The sequence below is a fragment of the Hyperoodon ampullatus genome (genome assembly GCF_949752795.1).
Source record: "Hyperoodon ampullatus genome assembly, chromosome: 2".
NCBI classification, from domain to species: Eukaryota; Metazoa; Chordata; class Mammalia; order Artiodactyla; family Ziphiidae; genus Hyperoodon; species Hyperoodon ampullatus.
The window spans coordinates 96,131,988-96,153,279 of record NC_136915.1 but is presented as its reverse complement, the minus strand read 5'-3'; the positions used below and the strand labels follow the sequence as shown (position 1 = coordinate 96,153,279).

Below are 21,292 nucleotides of genomic sequence, written 5' to 3'. Positions count from 1 at the left end.
ATCAATCAACGTGATACACCATATTACAAATTGAAGGAGAAAAACCATATGATCATCTCAATAGATGCAGAGAAAGCTTTTGACAAAATTCAACACCCATTTATGATAAAAACCCTGCAGAAAGTAGGCATAGAGGGAACTTGCCTCAACATAATAAAGGCCATATATGACAAACCCACAGCCAGCATCGTCCTCAATGGTGAAAAACTGAAACCATTTCCACTAAGATCAGGAACAAGACAAGGTTGCCCACTCTCACCACTCTTATTCAACATAGTTTTGGAAGTTTTAGCCACAGCAATCAGAGAAGAAAAGGAAATAAAAGGAATCCAAATCGGAAAAGAAGAAGTAAAGCTGTCACTGTTTGCAGATGACATGATACTATACATAGAGAATCCTAGAGATGCTACCAGAAAACTACTAGAGCTAATAAATGAATTTGGTAAAGTTGCAGGATACAAAATTAATGCACAGAAATCTCTGGCATTCCTATATACTAATGATGAAAAATCTGAAAGTGAAATCAAGGAAACACTCCCATTTGCCATTGCAACAAAAAGAAAAAAATATCTAGGAATAAACCTACCTAAGGAGACAAAAGACCTGTATGCAGAAAATTATAAGACACTGATGAAAGAAATTAAAGATGATACAAATAGATGGAGAGATGTACCATGTTCTTGGATTGGAAGAATCAACATTGTGAAAATGACTCTACTACCCAAAGCAATCTACAGATTCAATGCAATCCCTATCAAACTACCAGTGGCATTTTTCACAGAACTAGAACAAAAAATTTCACAATTTGTCTGGAAACACAAAAGACCCCGAATAGCCAAAGCAATCTTGAGAACGAAAAATGGAGCTGGAGTAATCAGGCTCCCTGACTTCAGACTATACTACAAAGCTACAGTAATGAAGACAGTATGGTACTGGCACAGAAACAGAAAGATAGATCAATGGAACAGGATAGAAAGCCCAGAGATAAACCCACGCACATATGGTCACCTTATCTTTGATAAAGGAGGCAGGAATGTACAGTGGAGAAAGGACAGTCTCTTCAATAAGTGGTGCTGGGAAAACTGGATAGGGACATGTAAAAGTATGAGATTAGATCATTCTCTAACACCATACACAAAAATAAGCTCAAAATGGATTAAAGACCTAAAATGTAAGGCCAGACACTATCAAACTCTTAGAGGAAAACATAGGCAGAACACTCTATGACATAAATCACAGCAAGATCCTTTTTGACCCACCTCCTAGAGAAATGGAAATAAAGACAAAAATAAACACATGGGACCTAATGAAACTTAAAAGCTTTTGCACAGCAAGGAAACCATAAACAAGACCAAAAGACAACCCTCAGAATGGGAGAAAATATTTGCAACTGAAGCAACTGACAAAGGAGTAATCTCCAAAATTTATAAGCAGCTCACACAGCTCAATAACAAAAAAACAAACAGCCCAATCCAAAAATGGGCAGAAGACCTAAATAGACATTTCTCCACAGAAGATATACAGACTGCCAACAAACACATGAAAGGATGCTCAACATCTTTACTCATTAGAGAAATGCAAATCAAAACTACAATGAGATACCATCTCACACCAGTCAGAATGGCCATCATCAAAAAATCTAGAAACAATAAATGCTGGAGAGGGTGTGGAGAAAAGGGAACACTCTTGCACTGCTGGTGGGAATGTGAATTGGTACAGCCACTATGGAGAACGGTATGGAGGTTCCTTAAAAAACTACAAATAGAACTACCATATGACCCAGCAATCCCACTACTGGGCATATACCCTGAGAAAACCATAATTCAAAATGAGACATGTACCAAAATGTTCATAGCAGCCCCATTTACAATAGCCTGGGGATGGAAACAACCTAGGTGTCCATCATCTGATTAATGGATAAAGAAGATGTGGTACATATATACAATGGAATATTACTCAGCCATAAAAAGAAATGAAATTGAGCTATTTGTAATGAGGTGGATGGACCTAGAGTCTGTCATACAGAGTGAAGTAAGTCAGAAAGAGAAAGACAAATACTGTATTCTGACACATATATATGGAATTTAAGAAAAAAAAATGTCATGAAGAACATAGGGGTAAGACAGGAACAAAGACACAGACCTACTAGAGAATTGACTTGAGGATATAGGGAGGGAGAAGGGTAAGCTGGGACAAAGTGAAAGAGCGGCATGGACATATATACACTACCAAACGTAAGGTAGATAGCTAGTGGGAAGCAGCCGCATAGCACAGGGAGATCAGCTCGGTGCTTTGTGACCGCCTGGAGGGGTGGGATAGGGAGGGTGGGAGGGAGACGCAAAAGGGAGGGGATATGGGGACACTTGTATATGTATAACTGATTAAATTTGTTATAAAGCAAAAAAAAAAAAAACCACGATGGTATGATAAAGGTTAACAACTTACACAGCGACTTCCTAATAGAGCTACCATTTAGGCAGCTTTTTTTTTTTAATAAAGATATATAATTCTGGTTCAAGAGAGGAGTCAGAAAGTGGTCAATCAAACTTGCATTATATTCTCAGCATTATTTGCATGTTACTCTCCCTTCTTTCAGACTCACTGTCAAAATCCTGCCCAGTGAGCATGCTCTAGAACTCAAGAGATATAGTTTCTGTAGTCAGTGTAAGTCTTACGGAAAGAGAGAACCTCAGACTGAGTTTGAAAGGCTCAGGGTGAGGTGATGCTGGTTGTGTTAACCTTGGGTCTGATTTGGAAGTATTTAACCAGATACTTACTATAAGCCCTCAACAAATAGTCTTTGCTGGAACTGTCTTCTGCAAGTCCCAGCATGATGGAGGGAAAGCTGCCTTATACTTGGTTTCTCTCTGCCTCCTTCATGTCTTCTGTTTTGTGGTTATTTTTATTCTTGATGATTTTTGTCTTTTTTTCACCCCTACTATAGAACCAAGATAACATGGGGTGAAGGTCTCTTTACCTTGTTCTCTACGCTGGCTCATCCCTATTACATTTTCTTTTCTTTTCACTTAGAATTGGAGTTGAGGCTAAGCACTTGACTGGATGTTTGGAAGAATCATTTCTACCCTTTATTTGCTTTCAATACTAATAAGCATTTTACACTTCAGTCTCAGCCACCTAATTGTAGCTAATGCCAGCACTGTTAGTTTCTTTACTTCCTGAGCTTATAACTTAGAACTTGAAATAATTTTTTCCCCAACAGTTTTACACTGACTTCCATAACATAACAAAGTAAATTTTAAATGTATAACATTTCTTTTCTTAACACTATGTTAAGATGGCATAACATAAGAAGTGTAAGATACAACCTCAATTTCCAAGGAACTTAAAATGCAGCTGGGAAGATGAGACCCATTCATACAATAATATTAACAGTTTGACCTCCTATTTGAGACCCATGATCCAGAACTCGCTATAATCTGTGGAAGCAAGAAATCATTTGAAATAGTTATCTGTCCAGTGAACCCCAGCAATTGACAAGATGTGAGCTAACATGTCAGGATGTGTCACCAGTTCTTGTTTGAAACCTGTAGTCAAGCACTCATTAACTCAGTATGGTCACTGGAGCTAATGGTATTTTTTTATAGCTCCCGATAATATAATATATCCTTCCATGTGCTAGAAAAGCTAAGTGTTGGCAAAAGGGAAACTAAAGAGTATTTTCTTGAATACAACCCCTTCCGTGAACTGGAAAATTCCTTGGTCTTGGTTATGTAATTGTCTGAGGATTTTGGACTTAGGTTGCTCACAAATAACAATATCTTTATGACACCTTATTGTTTTTTTTGGATGATACCATGAATATTTGAGAAACAGTAAGATCAGAAAAGCAATTTGTTCAAGGTCACACAGACAAGAATTGCCAAACTTGATTTAAATTCAGGCTTTGACACTGCAAATTCAAAGTACTTTCCTCAAAGTTGTAGTTAATGTCAATAGAGTGAACCCATCAATGCTATTTTTTGATAAACTTGTAAGAAAGGAGATTGTGAGATTAAAAAAATAAAATCTGAGGCTTTGAAAACTTTGAATCCTGTAGTGGGTTTATACTTTAGCAAATTTTGGGAGTCAATCATTCCATTTCATTCATTACAACAAATGTTTAGTCAGCAAATTCTAGATTCTTAAGAGGTATAAAAGACATAATATATTGGGGAAGATATTATACATATACAACAATAATTAAGAGACACATAAGGCACAGAGAGACAGCACAATTTTGATTGGGACTATTATTAACAGCCTAGAAGTATAGTTCTTCAGGAGGATGATGAATCTTGCTGGAAACTAGTCCAAGCACATGGCAGTTGGAGAGGACCGAATGAACCAAGGCATGATGGTGGGGAGGGAACATAGTGGGTTTGATTAGTGGGGCTTGTTCTTGATGCCTGGTCCACAGGCCTGCTTGGGGAGACTGGTGAAAGGTTAAGTGGTAAGTGGGGGGAAGATGCTGGAGGACCACTAGAGAAAATAATTTTCATGTGTAAAATAGCTCTACATATTTATTCTTATTTAGAGTTGAAATGCTACAAGTTTTGTTTGTTTCTTTTGGTTTTTAACTGACGATACTTCCTATTTTTAAGAAAGAAGGATTGTTAAGAAAAATAGCAAAATATTTATTGTATAATAGTAGTTTCGCTTATGGCGTTTGCATCTTTTAATGTTTGTATTATGACTCCTTTTGCTAAAACTAAAAAAGTTCAATTAAAAAAAATTTTCTTTAGGAATGTTCTAAAAGAGCAAATAATGGGAAATTTACTCTTCGAGATTTGCTTGTGGTTCCTATGCAGCGTGTTTTAAAGTATCACCTTCTCCTTCAGGTATGTAATTTAAAACTGTTTGTTTATTTGTTCATTCATTAATTCAACACAGTATTAATGAAGCATCAACTAAGCTGCAGAAACTTTATGTTTGGAGCCCTGTCCCCTTATAGTTTTCAATTATGAGGATAGCTAAGTGGGAAATAACAGAGCAGCTGGAAATTTTTTCTTCCTTTTAAGCAAAGATAATTCTGTACCTTTCACAAAGTCACATTTTGTGTTCTTCAGAACTGGCTCCAAAAAAAATTAAAAAATTTAAAAACAAGGCAAAACAAATACAAATATCCCTTCAACCAAGTCTTCTGTCATTAGCAGTAATCATTTATTAGAATCCCAGTGTTGCAATACACTTGAATCTTGACAGGTTAATTGTGTTAGAATTTGTGCCTTATAACCATAAACGAAAGAGAATTGTGTCACACTCTGTGTTACTTTCTGCTATACTAAATTATAATAAGACTACATTTATTTTGAAGTGATTCTTGTTATAACCCCAAAGCTTATGGTTTCCACGGTTAGTCTTCTGATGAGGGTGGAGAGTCTTATAAATTTAATTTGATAGCTGTACCAGGAGACTCATTAGTTCTGCTCCAAAGAAATGTCTTACTGTATTAGTCTATCAGCTTTGCTGATGCTTGTGAAATGTCATTTTAAAAAGATCTACTACCTGTATGTGAAATATAATTCTGAGTTTGCTGTGCTTTATACATCTTATATATTAAATTTCTTGAACTGTAACTGCAAAATTATTAGTCATTTCTATTTTCTACTGAGAAATCAGAAAAATTCAAACCCTGATTATTCCTTACAAATGCATTAGAACATTTATGAGACCTAAACTCAACGCAACTTAATCAAATTGCATTTTATGAAAAAATAATAAGGAAGACTTAGGCAGTCAGTTTCTGAGACATCATGCAACTAAAAACATGTCCAAAAGAAGATAATAATTTATCTTGTAACTTTAGTATAGTCAAATATTGATTGAAGAATTTAAAAGTTGCAGTTTTCAAGAAATATCTATTTTCTTCATTGCTCAGCCATAAAAAGAAATGAAATTGAGTTATTTGTAGTGAGGTGGATGGACCTGGAGTCTGTCATACAGAGTGAAGTAAGAAAGAGAAAAACAAATACCATATGCTAACACATACATATGGAATCTAAAAAAAAAAAAAAAGGTTCTGACGAACCTAGGGGCAGGACAGGAATAAAAACTCAGACGGAGAGAATGGACTTGACGACATGGCAAGGGGGAAGGGTAAGCTGGGACGAAGTGAGAGAGTGGCATGAACATATATACACTACCAAATGTAATAGATAGCTGTAGGAAGCAGCTGCATCGCGCAGGGAGATCAGCTTGGTGCTTGGTGACCACCTAGAGGGGTGGGATAGGGAGGGTGGGAGGGAGATGCAAGAGGGAGGGGATATGGGGATATATGTATGTGTATAGCTGAGTCACTTTGTTATACAGCAGAAACTAACACAACATTGTAAAGCAATTATACTCCAATAAAGATGTTTAAAAAAAAAGATTTTAAGCAGACTTACAAAAGTATAAAATATGACCTTACCTTTTGGAAAGTCAGTGAACTTTTTCCGCTCATTTCTCTTGGATTGTTTGATATTTTAAATTTCAAAAGTATATTTAGTTCCATGATAATTTTTTAAAATAGGAAAAGTTATCTGGGATACCACACTTAGATAAAAATTCTAGAAATGTTTTTCCATTTCAAAATAGTGTAGAGTAGAATTAATTTGTCTACTGTTTAGAAATGTGTTAAATAAATATGGTATGAATTTGAATATTTTCTACTTACTACTGTATTTTAGTGGGTAAATCATTTTTGAAATGCCTATGATTTGAAATCACGGATTTATAAAGTTAAAATATTTTATAGTGAGGGGTTTGAAACTTTGAGAATACCGTTATTATTTAATAGAGGAAAAGTAAAAATAGAAATAAAAGAGTATCACTCTGACAAGTTTATTATACTTAACACATTTGATATATGTAGGTTCTGTTTATAACTAGAAACACTACTGGTATTGAATTCAGCAAAGATTTTTTAAAAATTTATTTTAGGCTGCATTGGGTCTTCCTTGTTGCACGCGGGCTTTCTCTAGTTGCGGATAGTGGGGGCTACTCTTCATTGCAGTGTGCAAGCTTCTCATTGCAGTGGCTTCTCTTCTTGTGGAGCACGGGCTCTAGGCACTTGGGCTTCAGTAGTTGTGGCACTCGTGCTCTAGAGCGCAGGCTCAGGAGTTGTGGCGCACGGGCTTAGTTGCTCCACAGCATGTGGGATCTTCCCGGACCAAGGCTCAAACCTGTGTCCCCTGCATTGGCAGGTGGATTCTTAACCACTGCACCACCAGGGAAGCCCCTCAGCAAAGATTTTTGAATGGATCCCATGAGCTGCATACAGTGTGAGTCTCTCAACAATGTAAAACAGCCCCCCTCACACTGATAAAGTTCACTGTTTTATTGGGGAAAATGAAATGTAATCTGCCAAGTACAATACAATGTGATAAGTATGCAGAAGGTACAGAGGTGGTACAAATGAAGACTTAGTTAATTATGGCTTGAGAAGAGGCCTCTGTCATAGAAAGCTTCACAGAGGAGTGTTTCTTGAGTTGGGCTTTGAAGGAAGAATGACGGTTTGACAGGTGGATCAGAGAGCAAGGGCTTTCCAGGAGAGAAAGCATCATGCCTAATGGGATCAGATATTAGAACGTATTTTGAGAATTGCAATTAACTTAGTAGAAGTAGGGCATAGGTTGTTTGAGAGGAAGTGGAGAGAGAAGTTGGGAGAGGTTTGCAGAATTCAGATCATGAAGCATCTACGAGGTATGCGTGACAACCTGAAGCTTTTGTGAGCCTCCCAGAAGTCTAAGTAACAGGATCTGATTTACATTTAGAGATTTAACTCTGATGTCAATCGAGGGACTAGATTGTAGCAAGGAAAGACTGCAAGTCAGAAGATGAATCAGAAGCCTATTACAGTCACCCATTTGAAAGAGAGCAGGGACTTGAACCGAGGTAGTACCAGTGGAGGAGGTTTCAAGGGGAAGGGTCAAAGTTAACACAAACAGAACATAGTGAGAGAGAGGGAAGAGTCAGGGGTCAGAGTTTGAGGTTTTGGCTTAAGTGATGGAGGTGCCCCCATTCAGTAAAACATAAACAGGAACAAGAGTAGGGGTGCAGGTGAAGGTGCATGAAGTTTGGACATGCTGGATTTCAGGGGCTTGCGAGAAACCCAGGTAGAACGATTTAGTAGGACATATGAGTCTGGGACTCAGGCGTGAATTCTGGGTTGAGCACATTCATTTGAGGGTGACTGTCACATTAGGTGATAGGCGATTTTATGGCAATGGTTGTGATAGAATTCACAGAGTATATAACGTAAGGATAACAGAAGACTAAGGTGAAAATCTAGGGAATAATAACTCATTTCTAAGGTGCAAAGAAAAGAAGGTATGAAAGACAAACGAATAGGCAACATTTAAGATGAACTAACAAAAATAACAGCAACAAACAGAAGAGCCTGATGTCCCTGAGGCCAAAGGAGAGATGGAGTTGTCAGAATCAAAAGCCATAGAGAAGCCAAGTTTGATAGCAAGTGAAAAGTGTCAGTTCAGGGACTTCCCTGGTGGTCCAGTGGGTAAGACTCCATGCTTCCAATGCAGGGGGCGCGGGTTCGAGCCCTGGTTGGGGAACTAAGATTCCACATGCCATGTGGCACAGCCAAAAAAGAAAAAAGTATCAGTTCAGTTGTCAAGGAGGGGAATCTTTCTTAACATCTGGCCAGAGTGTCAGTGTGATGGTGGGGGATAGAATTCATGTTCAACTTTGAAAGGAAAACCTTTCTGACCATTGTCTCATGTCCTTTTGATATCTATTTGGTCTTCTTACAGTTTGAAATTTTTGATGAAAACAGAGCCTAGTTAAATCAGATTTATCACATTATGGTGAGAATAATGATAAAAATGGTTTATTTGTAAAATGTTTTCTTATGTGTTGGTTTTAATTTGATGAAAGTAATACTAAAATGTATCTTCCAAATAGGAGCTGGTCAAACATACCACTGATCCTATGGAGAAGGCAAATTTGAAACTGGCTCTTGATGCAATGAAGGTTAGACGAATGCATCATTAACTTGTTTGTATTTCTAATTCTTGCCTAAAAACAATAGAATATAAACTGTTAATACATATGTATGATATGCTAATAGATGTTATTATAAGTATTTGCATAGGTTTGTTTTTGGAGGGGAGAGCTGGATATTTTTAACTGAAGTCAGTATCCTTGCATGGATTTAATTGTTGGACAAAAACATAAAACCAAGAGGTATATTAAAATAACTTTCATTATTTATGAAAGTATGACAATTTCCATAACTACCAGGAATGATTTAATAGAATGGTTTTGTTTCACATTCTTTTTATGGTTACTAGTAGAAACCTATTGGCTTGTGCAAGCAGCAGTTTAGCTGATAACTTCAGAACACTGGTGTGACTTATTTTTCTCAAGTGAGGACGTCAGCCAGGTTTACCTTTTTGGATGCTGTGCACCAGTACAGGTGATCAGTCTGGGTTTCTATTTCAGGTACAAGAACTAGAAGTAGATGAAGGCAGGCTTTTTGAACATATTGGGGAATCTATAAAACCCCGATTTCCATGCTATGCTGGACTTTGACTTTGAAAGAAATAATATTTGTCCCTAGCTTAAAACATACACAAATATTTGGTGTCAAAACAAAATGCCAATGTGACTCTGCCCAGAGCAGTGCATAATTACCTCTCTGTGTCCTTGTGCCAGTTTCAGTGTTAGCTCTGTGTTTAGCTGACTTTAGTACCCTGTCAGGAAACAGCCCATCATTATTTATTATTATAAAAAAAAATCATATCAAGTTTCCAATTTTTAAAGAAATCGTTTATAGATATATCCTATGAAAAGTCGGGCTTTCATTTAGAACAAAGTTAGGAACTGCTTTTGTCTGAGTTCTGTTCCTGCTGTTGCAGATAAATATAAGAGGGTAGGGAAAAAAGAAAACCTAGAAAACAGGAAAAATCTGGAGCACATATAATAAAAATAGCAAGTTACAGTATGGAAAGATTAGCTAATGTTTCCTCAAATTTGAGAAAAGACATTTTAAAATAGGTGAAGGCACATGGAGAAACAGGGCCAGCATTGTTTGTGCTCTTTAGTTCATTTTCATGCTCCCTGGTTTCTCTCCTCTCCTTCACTTCCCTTTATTAACTCTTTGAAATTGACCTGGCTTCCCTGACTGAACCCTCTCAGGAACTAAGGTGCTTAACTGGATGCAGACAACAGCCCTGCTAGATTCATTGTCTAACTTTTAGTTACTTTTTTCTCTCGGCTAATCCTTCATGATTGCCCTTATTCCAACCCAAGTTCAAGTGTGATTCTCTCAAGGTCAGTGTTTGGAATTTACACACTCCCGACCTGGTTTCCTTTTTGTTCTGCCGTGGCATCATATTTTATTTTTTTCTGTGTTTGATCCTTACTCTTCTCTGGGGTGTGGTAAATGACAAGGCTTCAGTCTTCCCAGCGTACTCCAGACAGTTTTAAATTACTTTTGAGATGCAGCTTCGATTAGGCATTCATTTTATTGTCATTGAAAAGTTATAGTGGTAACTTTCTACCATTAATGAAATTAATGGTGTGTTTTCTTTCAAACAGTGCTCATCTCTTGTCTAATCTTGCCTTCTTTTTCTCCCCTTTTCTTTATTCTTTAGGACTTGGCACAATATGTGAATGAAGTGAAAAGAGATAATGAGACCCTTCGTGAAATTAAACAGTTTCAGCTATCTATAGAAAATTTGGTATGTAGTTATCATTCCATCCAGCTTCCCTAACCCACAAATTGGGGGACGTTCTAGCAGTTGTTTTTGAAAAAAAAAAGTTTACCTTCAAGTTTCTGTTGTTCTAGGTTTTTTCTGACTTCTGTTTGGCAGCATCCACGGGGATGAATGTTCAGTGGCACCTGTGATACATCATTGTCCAGGGACTTTCTGCCATTGCTTGTCCCTGTCACTTTAATCACACTATGATGCCTCTCCCTGCAGCAGTCCCAATTCTAAACATTGGAGTCCATTTTTTTTTTTTCTTTTCCTTCCCTCACCCCCATATGTAACCATGGTGGAGTCCCATTAATTTATTCATTTTATGTATATTTACTGGGTGACTGCTGTGTGCCAGACGTTTTGCTTTGGGCCGGGGCTGTAACTATGAACAACATGGTCTCATGGTTGAGGAGGCAGTAAAAAGAGAGTCTAAAAATGCTCTCTTTATTGAGATGAATGCTGTGAACAGGTTGCTGCAACAGAAGATAGTGAGAGGTGTCCTAGTTTAGACAAGGTGCTCAGAAAAAGTCCTGAAACATTTGTCACCTGAGCCTGAAGGATGAGAAGCCAGTGGCACAAAGGTCTGCAGAGAGAAGAAGCCGGCAGAAGCCATAGCAAGTGAGATGCCCTGAAATGGGCAAGAGCCAGGGCTGTTCAAGGAGCAGCAAGACAAGAGAGGCTGGAAATTGAGAGTGAAAGGAAGAAGGGTGGGCTCTGAAGTGGGGGAGTGGGGGCAGGATAACTACACACCACAGCCTTGGAGGGCAAGGCGCTGAGTTGGGATTTTGTAGTGATTGCAGTAGGAAGCTAGTGAACGCTTCTTACCAGAGGGTTTCACAGTCTGATTTAAGTGTCATGAAAACCCTTTCATCAGGCAGACCAGTCAGCAAATCATTGAGGTCGTTTCTAGAGAGATGATGGAGGCCTGGATAAAGCTGTGGGGAGAGAAAACAGATAAATGAATAGATTTAAGGTGCTTTTCTTGGTAGAGCAATTTTATTGCTTCTTTCTCTGAAACGTCTTTGGTCTGTCTTTCTTTCCACACATACAGCTACTTCGTACCCTTTTCAGGACCTCATCTGCCACCTTTCCAATCACAGTAGCCTCTGGTTACCTCTTCACATAGTTGCGTTTATAGTTCTGCCTTTGATTATAATATTGTCAAAGCCTAGAATATCTTTTTTCATTATTTCCTATCAAATTTCTTCAAGGTCCAATTTAAAAAAAAATCCTTCCCTAATCTGAAAGAATCCCTAATTCTTTCTCTTTGTAATTCCATAGCACATTGCCTGGACAGCTGTTTTTTTATTGTGGTAAAATATGTATAAAACATTAAATTTGCCATTTTTAAGTGTACAGTTTTGTGATGTTAGATACATTCATATTGTCGTGCAGCCGTCACCACCATCCATCTCCAGAACTCTTTTCATCTTGCAAGACTGAAGCTCTCCAAAACACTAGCTCTTCATTCCCCCTTCCTCCCAGCCCCTGGCAACCACCGTTCTACTTTCTGTCTTTATGAATTATTGGATATCAATACTTATCACATTTTTGTTTGCAAATATTTTCTACCATTCTGTGGGTTGCCTTTTCACTCTGTTAATAGTGTTATTTGTACAAAATTTTAAATTTTGATGAAGTCCACCTTATCGATCTTTTGTTGCCTGCGCTTTTGGTGTCCTATCTAAAAAATCATTACTAAATCCAATGTCATAAACCTTTTCCCCTATGTTTTCTTCTAAAAGTTTTGTATTTTTAACTCTTTGATCCATTTTGAGTTAATTTTTGGAAACAGTATAAGGTAAGGGTCCAACTTCATTCTTCTGCCTTTGCATATCCAGTTTCCCCAGCACCATTTGTTGAAAAGCCTCTCCTATCCCCCACTGAATTGGTCTTGGCACTCTTGTCAAAAATCATTTGACCATATATGTGAAGGCTTATTTCTGGATGTTCTATTGTATTACATTGGTTTAGAAGTCTGTGTTTATGCCAGTTCTACACTGTTTGGATTACCATAGTTTTGTAATAAGTTTTGAAATCAAGAAGTGTGAGATCCCAGCTTTGTTCTTTTTTATGATCGTTTTGCCTATTAAGGGTCCCTTGCGATTCCATATGGGTTTTAGGATGGAGTTTTCTGTTTCTGCAAAAAATACAGATAGGAAACATTTATTTTTATACTTTCTTGTAGTACAGTTAATTAATTACATATCTTTTTTTATTAGAAAGTAATCTCATAGATGTTAGTGATATTTTCAGTCAATTCTTTTTCCTTTAGTACCTTGTAGAGTAGGTGTTCATAAATACTTAAAACTTTTTATTTTCTGCCTCTGGGGAAATGGCTCATTATTTTTAATCATCAAGTCAGAAATTTTCATTCTTAAGATCTTAGCTCAGGGAAGCCATCCTTGACTCCCTAGACCAAATTAGGTCCCCCAGATATGCATGCTTCCTCTGCTCTTCCATCATGGCAATCACATGTTTGTAATTATATTCTTCTGTGAATATTTGTTCCCCCACTGAGCAGTATGTTTCATGAGGGCAGGGTCTATGTCATTTTGTCCTGTACCTAGTGTCTAGCACACAGTGGATGCTCAGTAAATATTAGTTGTTGTAACTTCCTTGTGATTTGCATTTTTCCAATTAATTCTCTCTTTTGGTAGCTAACTTCTCTGTTAGAGTTGTAAGTAAAATCAATTAATGCCTTCAGTATGCCTCCTGGGATGACCAAGGACAGGCTATTTTTGAAAGTGTATCATACAGACCTGAGCTTTTTAGAATAAGTGTGTTAAAAGGTAAAATGATAAAAGTTGTTATAAGATAGTTGTGCCTAGCAAATATCCTCACTAATGTTAATTTCTGTTTTTTTATGTGATTATGAAAAACTGAGACATGCACATTTTATATTTTAGAACCAACCAGTTTTGCTTTTTGGACGACCTCAGGGAGATGGTGAAATTCGAATAACCACTCTAGACAAGCATACAAAACAAGAAAGGTGAGAAGGATCAGTACTTATTTTCAAAATAAGTTATTAGGATCAAGAGATTGTGAAAATCTTAAAAACAGTTCCTCCAGGACAAAGGAGTGAAATAAAGGAATAAAAACAAGGGGTCAGATCGATCTGTGGTTTTTTAATTTCTCATATAGATATGTTAGGTATTCCCCTCTTTGTTCTGGTATCTGTTGATTTGCCTAAGTTTGAGTTCTTAAGAAGGAATAGACAAATATAGAATGTCAGCTAGAGTAAAAAAAGTACACATTAAAATGAGAGTAGCAATAAAGCAATAATAGACAACTACTATAAAAACACAATTGTTTAATTTAATTTTATTGTTTGGTATGCATTTTAAAAGAACTAAAAACAGTACAACATGTCCTAAGCAGGAAGTCCAAGTGAGGGCCATTTAGTGAGATTTTCTCGAGGGAAATTTGTAGGTGCAGTCCTTAAAGATTATTTGAGCTAATTATGTGGTAGTTAAACTGATTTATTTAGTTGAAATGGCCATTTCCTGGCAACTTTGGAAACTAGAAAGTCAACCAGTAGGGGGCAGCATCAGCTCTTGCTTCCACCTTGATACCCAGGCTCTAAAGGTAGCTCCCAGGAGACACACATCCTTTTAGCCTCTCGCGGAAAATAGGCTTTGAAAGTGATGCAAGTAATAGAGCTACGTGAATGTCTCATTATTATTGTTTTAAAAAAATGTATGCATGTTAATCACGGACTGAGAGTTTTCGAAAAGATACAAATATTGGTATTGGATGATAGGATTATAAGGTCTATTTTTTTCCCCAATTACATTGCTTTTAGTAAGATAGAAGAGAAATATCAACATGTAAATTTAACCATAATTTCTCTAGCTTACACTTGGGTCATGTACCACTCAATTGTGTTTTAGGTTGTCCATTAAGTCACGAGGAGCAACATACAGGGTAAAAGCGCAGGTTCCACAAGTAGACCCAAGAGTGAATCCTGCTGTGCACCCACTGGCTATGTAACCCTGAGAAAATTATCTAACTTCTCTGAGCCTCAGCTTCCTCCCCAGTAAAATGAATATGATAATAATACGTACCTCAGGAGATGGTCCTGGGGATTTAAATTGAGTCATCTTTGTGGAAGGGGTGAACGCTTCTCAAGACAATCTGGCTGACTCCTAGTAACATCAGTAGAAGTTGACTGCTATTGTTGTCATTAATATTATTCCATAAATGTTTAGCTTTTAAACTGGAAGAAAGAAAGTACTAGCTCATGAACAACACTTTATGGCTTCATTGTTCCTGACAGTAACTCTGCAGTGTGCATATTGTTCTCATTATAATTTTGCCTATTTTTTAACTGTGGAAACTGAGGCACAGCAGGGTGATTCATTTAGTAAAGGGCAGTGCCAGGACACACAGTTTATTCTTTCAATGTGCACACTGCCTTTGTCTTTAACTCACAGGATAAATTAAATTTTACCTGGGAAGAATTAACACACATGCTTCCAAACCATTTAAATAAATCTCTCTCTCTCTCTCTCAGGCATATCTTCTTATTTGATTTGGCAGTGATTGTATGTAAAAGGAAAGGTGATAACTATGAAATGAAGGAAATAATAGATCTTCAGCAGTATAAAATAGCCAACAATCCTACAACTGATAAAGAAAATAAAAAGGTAAATTCTTGGAAATGAATAACTGTAATTTACTCATAACTTTGACTATTCAAGGAATGTATGCTAATACATTAATGTGAGAGGCCGCTTATCCATCCAGGTGTTTTTGTTTCTAGAGACTAATTAGAAGCAAGCCTCTGTGAGAAATAATTGGACAGTGCCACAGGTGATAATGATCATCTCTAATGCCCTAATGATCACGGCAGCAAAATGCACTTGGCATAGCAATTGTTCTAGATATGAAGTTGACTACAGTAATGTTGATTGTTCACAGTTTGTCTGATGATAATGTTATGGGTGGTTTGTGGATGATTATGGTGGTGTGTTAGTGAATTTGGAAACATGATGTTATTAATCAATGATACCTATTAACCTGAGGAATATTAATTTTAACAGTGGTCTTATGGCTTCTACCTCATCCATATCCAAGGACAAAATGGGTTAGAATTTTATTGCAAAACAAAAGATTTAAAGAAAAAGTGGCTGGAACAGTTTGAAATGGCTTTGTGAGTATTTCTACTTTTAAAAGTGCTTTTTTCTACTGCATAAGTTTCTTATGAACAATGAACTACCAATAAACATACTCTAATGTTTGTAGCATGTGTACAGAGGCTGTGAAAACACTTTGCTCTGAGCATGAGTGCTATGCTAGGAGGCTGTCAGCTTGATAACTTTCGTCTCCTGGGAGAGATGTTTTGGTGAATTTCTTCAAGAAAAAGAAAGAGGGAGCTCTAACCTTCTGTTTGACTTTCTTCTCATGGGCATATTTTAATTCTTTAGCTTTTAGCAGCCCCCAAAAATATTAATTATTCTAATGATAAACTTTTAATGTAATTGCCATGTTTTATATATATCTTTAAATTAAGTAGAAATACTCCCAAACACATACACACACATACATACATACATGCAAATACCTTATTTTTAATAGAAAGATTGATTTGTTCCTCCTGTTTGTTTTTAACTCATTTATTGTTTGAATTCTGGGTAAATTGCTTGACGTATTCAGTGAATGCTTTCAGGGCTTGCCTTCTCTCAGTGTTTTTTCCTTTTATTAAAGTGGAAACTCAACAAAGAGGTGGCAGATAAATCAGACATGTTTAAAAAGGAATGTATACAGAGATGTGATTACACAAGAACGTGTCATTATAGGAGTTTCTTTTCAGTTTTGAGGTTCATGGATTAAAAAGTGTATAATGACCCTTGTTATGGAAACATATAGGTCACCCTGAAATTGAAACTGTTACAAAAGGTGAAATTAAGGAAAAACACTACTGTGATTTGCTTCATATGTATTCTAGCATTATTTACCTTTTGCAGACAAATTCTATCAGATTTTTTGTTTACTTTCTCCTTTGCTTTGTTTTTGGAAATGCTCATGTTAATATAAAATGGAAATAGGATTAGAATATTTTATTGTAGTTCTGAGGGGAGAAAAATAGAGATTTTCCTTAGATTATTTTCTCTAACACTTTGAGACATAAGATTGTGCAGCTAAAATAGTTTTAAGCTTATAGACAATTCTGGGTTCAGCAATAACCCCTGCCATGGACTGGCTGCATAGTCTTAGCCAATTTGTTTAACCTCTCAGAGCCTCAGTTTCCTCCTCTAAAATAGGGATAATGATATTTTGAATTCCAGATATATGTGTCAAGCAGAATGGTGGCCAGATAGTACAACAGCAATGATATGGTATTGAATTGTAAGTGGTATCTGTTGTTACCACTATTATTAATATTGTTTTGTATTTAGGATCCTAATATACCTATAGGGACTTATAAATTCAGAGGACATCTTCCAGTATACTATTGTAGTTTTTAAAATTTGTTGTTATTGATTATAATAATTAAAAGACCTTAGTAGTTGTATGCATCAACAAAATGGCTATTCTACAGGGACCTTTTTGGTTTGGGTCACAAGTGAGGAAGTTGGTGACCTCCACCCAGTCTCTGATGAATTGTGGGCTACATCATAAACCTAGTGTGCTGTTTTAGTGAGGTTTCAAGTGATAGGCAATATTTGGACTTGAGCAGTTGGGAATGGAGTGACAGGATGCTGGGGTTGCTGATAATATGCAAAGGCAGAGCTGATCTCACACCTTTGCTCTTGTGGGAAGGATGCTAGGTTGGTATTTTCTTACGGGTTCTGTTCATATGATCCTTACATGAGTGAAGGAATTTCTGTAGAGGAGGGAAGTTAAATTTGTTGTCCAGAGTAGGTGGGCTCCTTGGACTGTACTGATAGGTGCATCACTTACTATTTTGTTCACTTGCCATAAATCAAACAGCTAAACTCTGGATGCAAGAGACTCAACAAAATGGATGCTTACCTCTCTTTTTCATGGAAAAGAATCTGGGGTAGGTAGACAAGGGGTGGGTTGGGATCTCTGGGGTATTGCCAGGAACCCAGGCGCAGATCTTCCTGCTCTGCCATTGTCAGCATGGCTTCTGTCCTCAAGGTTGGTCACATGTTGTCCAAGATGGCTGCTGGAGCTCTAGCTATATAATCTACATTCTAGGCAGCAGAAGGTGATCCTCATTTTTAAGGATTCTTTGCAGAAATGCTACAGCTTCTGTTACATAATACTGACCAGAACTTAGTCATGTGTCCACATCTGACAAGGGAGCCGAGAAATGCCATCTTCATTCTGGGCAGGATTATGCTTGGCTATGAATCAAGGTTCTCCTATTATGGACGAAAGGATAAATGGGTAGCTGTATGCAACTATCAGTCGTTGCCTTACAGGTATATACATAAGGGAAGAGTATGGGTAGCTTTAAGTTGTTCCATCACAGGAAAGATGGCTGTACCACACACAGGGAAACTGGGTGGGGTTCTTCATCTTTGAGCCTTATCCAAGCACCTCAACAATGTAATTAAACATCCATTAAACTCTGTTTGTATTTTAGAGTTCCACTGACTTGCCCATGCAGATGGTGAGAGGGTGGAAGTACCTTTCTTTGAGAATTGCTCAAAGTCAAAGTTGAGGGCTTCTTTAAGCAGGGATTATGCCATGTATGGCATGTAAATTAAAATTAGGCAAAATAAAACTAGGATTTTATTCGAGCATCAGAATATCCCATTATTTTATTTCCTCCTTTCTCTTTTGAAGCTTGTTATGCAGGAAAGTCCTGCTTCCAACTTTGTAAGACAGGTCTTGCTTGTCTTGTGCTCAGGAAAGTAGAATAATCTAAGTAAGTCCTGAAGCTTAAGACTTTGCCTATGGCTCAAATTTTGCTATTTTATCCATTATCTAAAGTTCAAGTACTCTTAGTCTATAAGCCATAGAGAAAAAGAAAACTGAGAAATCCTGCAGCATTCATGACAATACATGATAAACAGTAAGCCTTGTGTCTCGCCACAGACCAGCTTCTTCCAGTCTCTTTGGCATTAACAGGGGCCCTGTAAGTCCCCCTAGAGCATTCTGGAGTGTTGCTTTAAGGACCTGTGAAAAGGAAAGGGAGGCATTTGTGGGAGGGGGGCAGGAAATCAAGGGAGGTGATATTTTAAGACTGATGAAATGCTTGCCAGTTCTATTTACAGAAGATGGCAATTCTGCTGTTTATAGGATGGTTGGATCATTTTTATTTTAAAAAATTTGCAAATCACCTTTAAGGGGTTTAGAATGCTGCTCTTAATTTAGACTATTATAATGGACCATAGAAAAGCATGAATACCAATAAACAGTAAGTATCCGGTAAACTCAAATCTCCCCAGAGGTGACCTAAATCTCAGCCTCTGTCCTTCCCAAGCACACCCCAGTCCCCACTCAGTAGCCCTATTCTCTGACCTTCTTTGGCCATAGCCACTTCCAACCTTATCTGCAGTGGACCACATAAACTTGGCAAACCTCCGGAAGAAAGGCTTCACAGAGAGAAAAGCAGCAGTGACCCACTTGGATAGGGGAGAAAGAAGGATGTTTTCTTTTCTTTTTTCCCTGTGAGAAGAAGTGGTAGCAGGACTGATTGCTCTTGAGGTTGTTTGAACAGTTTTTGAGCCAAATAATGTTCAAGAGCTATAGTTCTGGGGATCCCACTCTAAAAAATACATTTAGATCTTTAAAAGCCTGATTGATACACATTATTTATTCTTATTTATTTTCAAAAGGGCTTTTTGTCACTGTTTCCCACAGTTCCTTTTAATTATCTTTGAAATAGGATGGCAAATGTTATTTTATTAGCTTAGGCTAGTTTTCATAATGATGTCGGAAAGTGTGGATGTGAACATTGCCCATAGCAATGTTCAAAATATTGTTAGGAAGCTATGGATGTGTTTCCCCCAAATCCCTTAAATCAAGTGTTTTTAATGTTTTCTCCTGTTAGATTTAAATTGATAAACATGTCATACCCATTTTATAGCTCAGGAAACTAGCAATGGCAGGAGCATTTCAGCACATTTGTACAAGTTCAGTGCTATATCATTTACAATAGAGTTCAAGATCTTAGCTCACAGCATTTTTTTTAACCAGGAAGGTGCTAAAATAAGCACCTGGACTCAAATCCTGTTATCTAAAACTGGAATCAGGTTTCTTTTCTTTTCTTTTTTTCTTTTTTTTTCTTTTTTTCACTGTGACTAGGACCTGGAGGATCAGACAGTGTCCTTAAGTTTTCTAGAAATAAGCCAGAGCTGGGTAAAATAAAGAAATTGAGTAATAAAATAATAAGATTTTTAGAAGGAAAAGTTAGAGAAATAAAAAGTAGAACAGGGGCAAAAAAGCATTGCGTATGGTAGCAAGTGGCAGGTTTTGAACCAGCTCTGTAGTATTTATTGAAGGGAACTGAAAGGCCCTTTTGCCTGGAATTTCTTCTGACTGACTTGACCCAATTCTTGAAATTCTAACAATTTATATTTAGTCCCTTGAATAAAGAAAGCCCCCTTGAAGATGCATATACCATTATTACCACACTAAGATTTCTTCACTGTGTGCCACATGCCAGGCACAGTGCCACATGGCTTACCTAAGGAAAAATAGCATAGAGATCATTAACGTCTGCTAAAATACGAGCCCAGGATATATATCTGTTAGCTGCTAAGACTAGTGGGAGTGGGGAGAAGAGAAGGAAAAGGGGGTATGGAAATTCTAGAGCTGGGACGGGGCTCTGGGACCAGGCTGCCTTGTCATCTAGAGGGGCAGCCCCTGAGCTTCATTTCCTAGGATGAACCCCTGAAAAGGAGCGCTCTCCAAGTGGGGTGAGGCAGGGGTGGGAATGCAGCCATGAAACTCCACAAATCATGTTTAATCTGAGCCACAGTGTATCGTTCTAATTTATTCCCCATTTACTTCCAGAAGGAATTTGAGGTCACTCACCATAGAAAGCACACATGCCACAGAATTAAAAAGAAAAATTTAAATAATCAGAGGTCAAACAGAACAATGTTTCAAAGCATTCTCCACAGACTCAGGCTCCACTAGATAAGAACGTTTTCTTGAAATTCGCCTCCTGGAGTTTGAATATGAAAGCAAAGAGTATGTTTTTCACATTTTAAATATAAAATTATATTTTATCCAGTATAATTTGTTTTAATCTAAAGGTATTGCTCAGAGATTCTGAATACCAGAGGGGTAATTATCAGAGGAAATTGCATTTATTCTCCCAATATTTACTAAGCACTTGCTTTGTTGCCAGACGCTATTGGAAGCCCTGGCCATATAGCACTGAGGGAGCTATTGCAATTGAATTTAATTACTGTAGCTTCTAAATATAATATAGAGTGGATTGTATTTCAAGACTGAACTCTTAATATTTCTATCCAAATAGTTTCTTCCTCCCAATCCCAAGATTTGCCTTTTCCCTCCACATATAATCAGTTTCTCACCAATCTCTGCAGATTAAATCTGACCACTTGCTTGTAATCTTCACCCTCACCTCCCTGGTTTAAGCCTTCCACATCTCTGATTAGCTTCTGCATTCCCTGCCCCCTCCTTACCAGTCCATT

The 21,292-nt window shown here is 37.4% G+C and overlaps 1 protein-coding gene across 2 annotated transcripts in view; it reads left to right on the top strand.

The window, feature by feature from the left end:
- The window catches only part of VAV3 (vav guanine nucleotide exchange factor 3), a gene marked incomplete at its 5' end in the record, with an annotated part of 403,292 nt that overhangs the window by 205,780 nt on the left and 176,220 nt on the right, over positions 1-21,292 (top strand). For both annotated transcript variants that reach the window (XM_079697986.1, XM_079697985.1), the window contains 6 exons: positions 4,743-4,838; positions 8,902-8,970; positions 10,596-10,682; positions 13,613-13,698; positions 15,223-15,355; positions 15,752-15,861. In XM_079697986.1, coding sequence (XP_079554112.1) covers positions 4,743-4,838; positions 8,902-8,970; positions 10,596-10,682; positions 13,613-13,698; positions 15,223-15,355; positions 15,752-15,861 — 581 coding nt within the window. The remainder of the gene's footprint in view (positions 1-4,742; positions 4,839-8,901; positions 8,971-10,595; positions 10,683-13,612; positions 13,699-15,222; positions 15,356-15,751; positions 15,862-21,292) is intronic.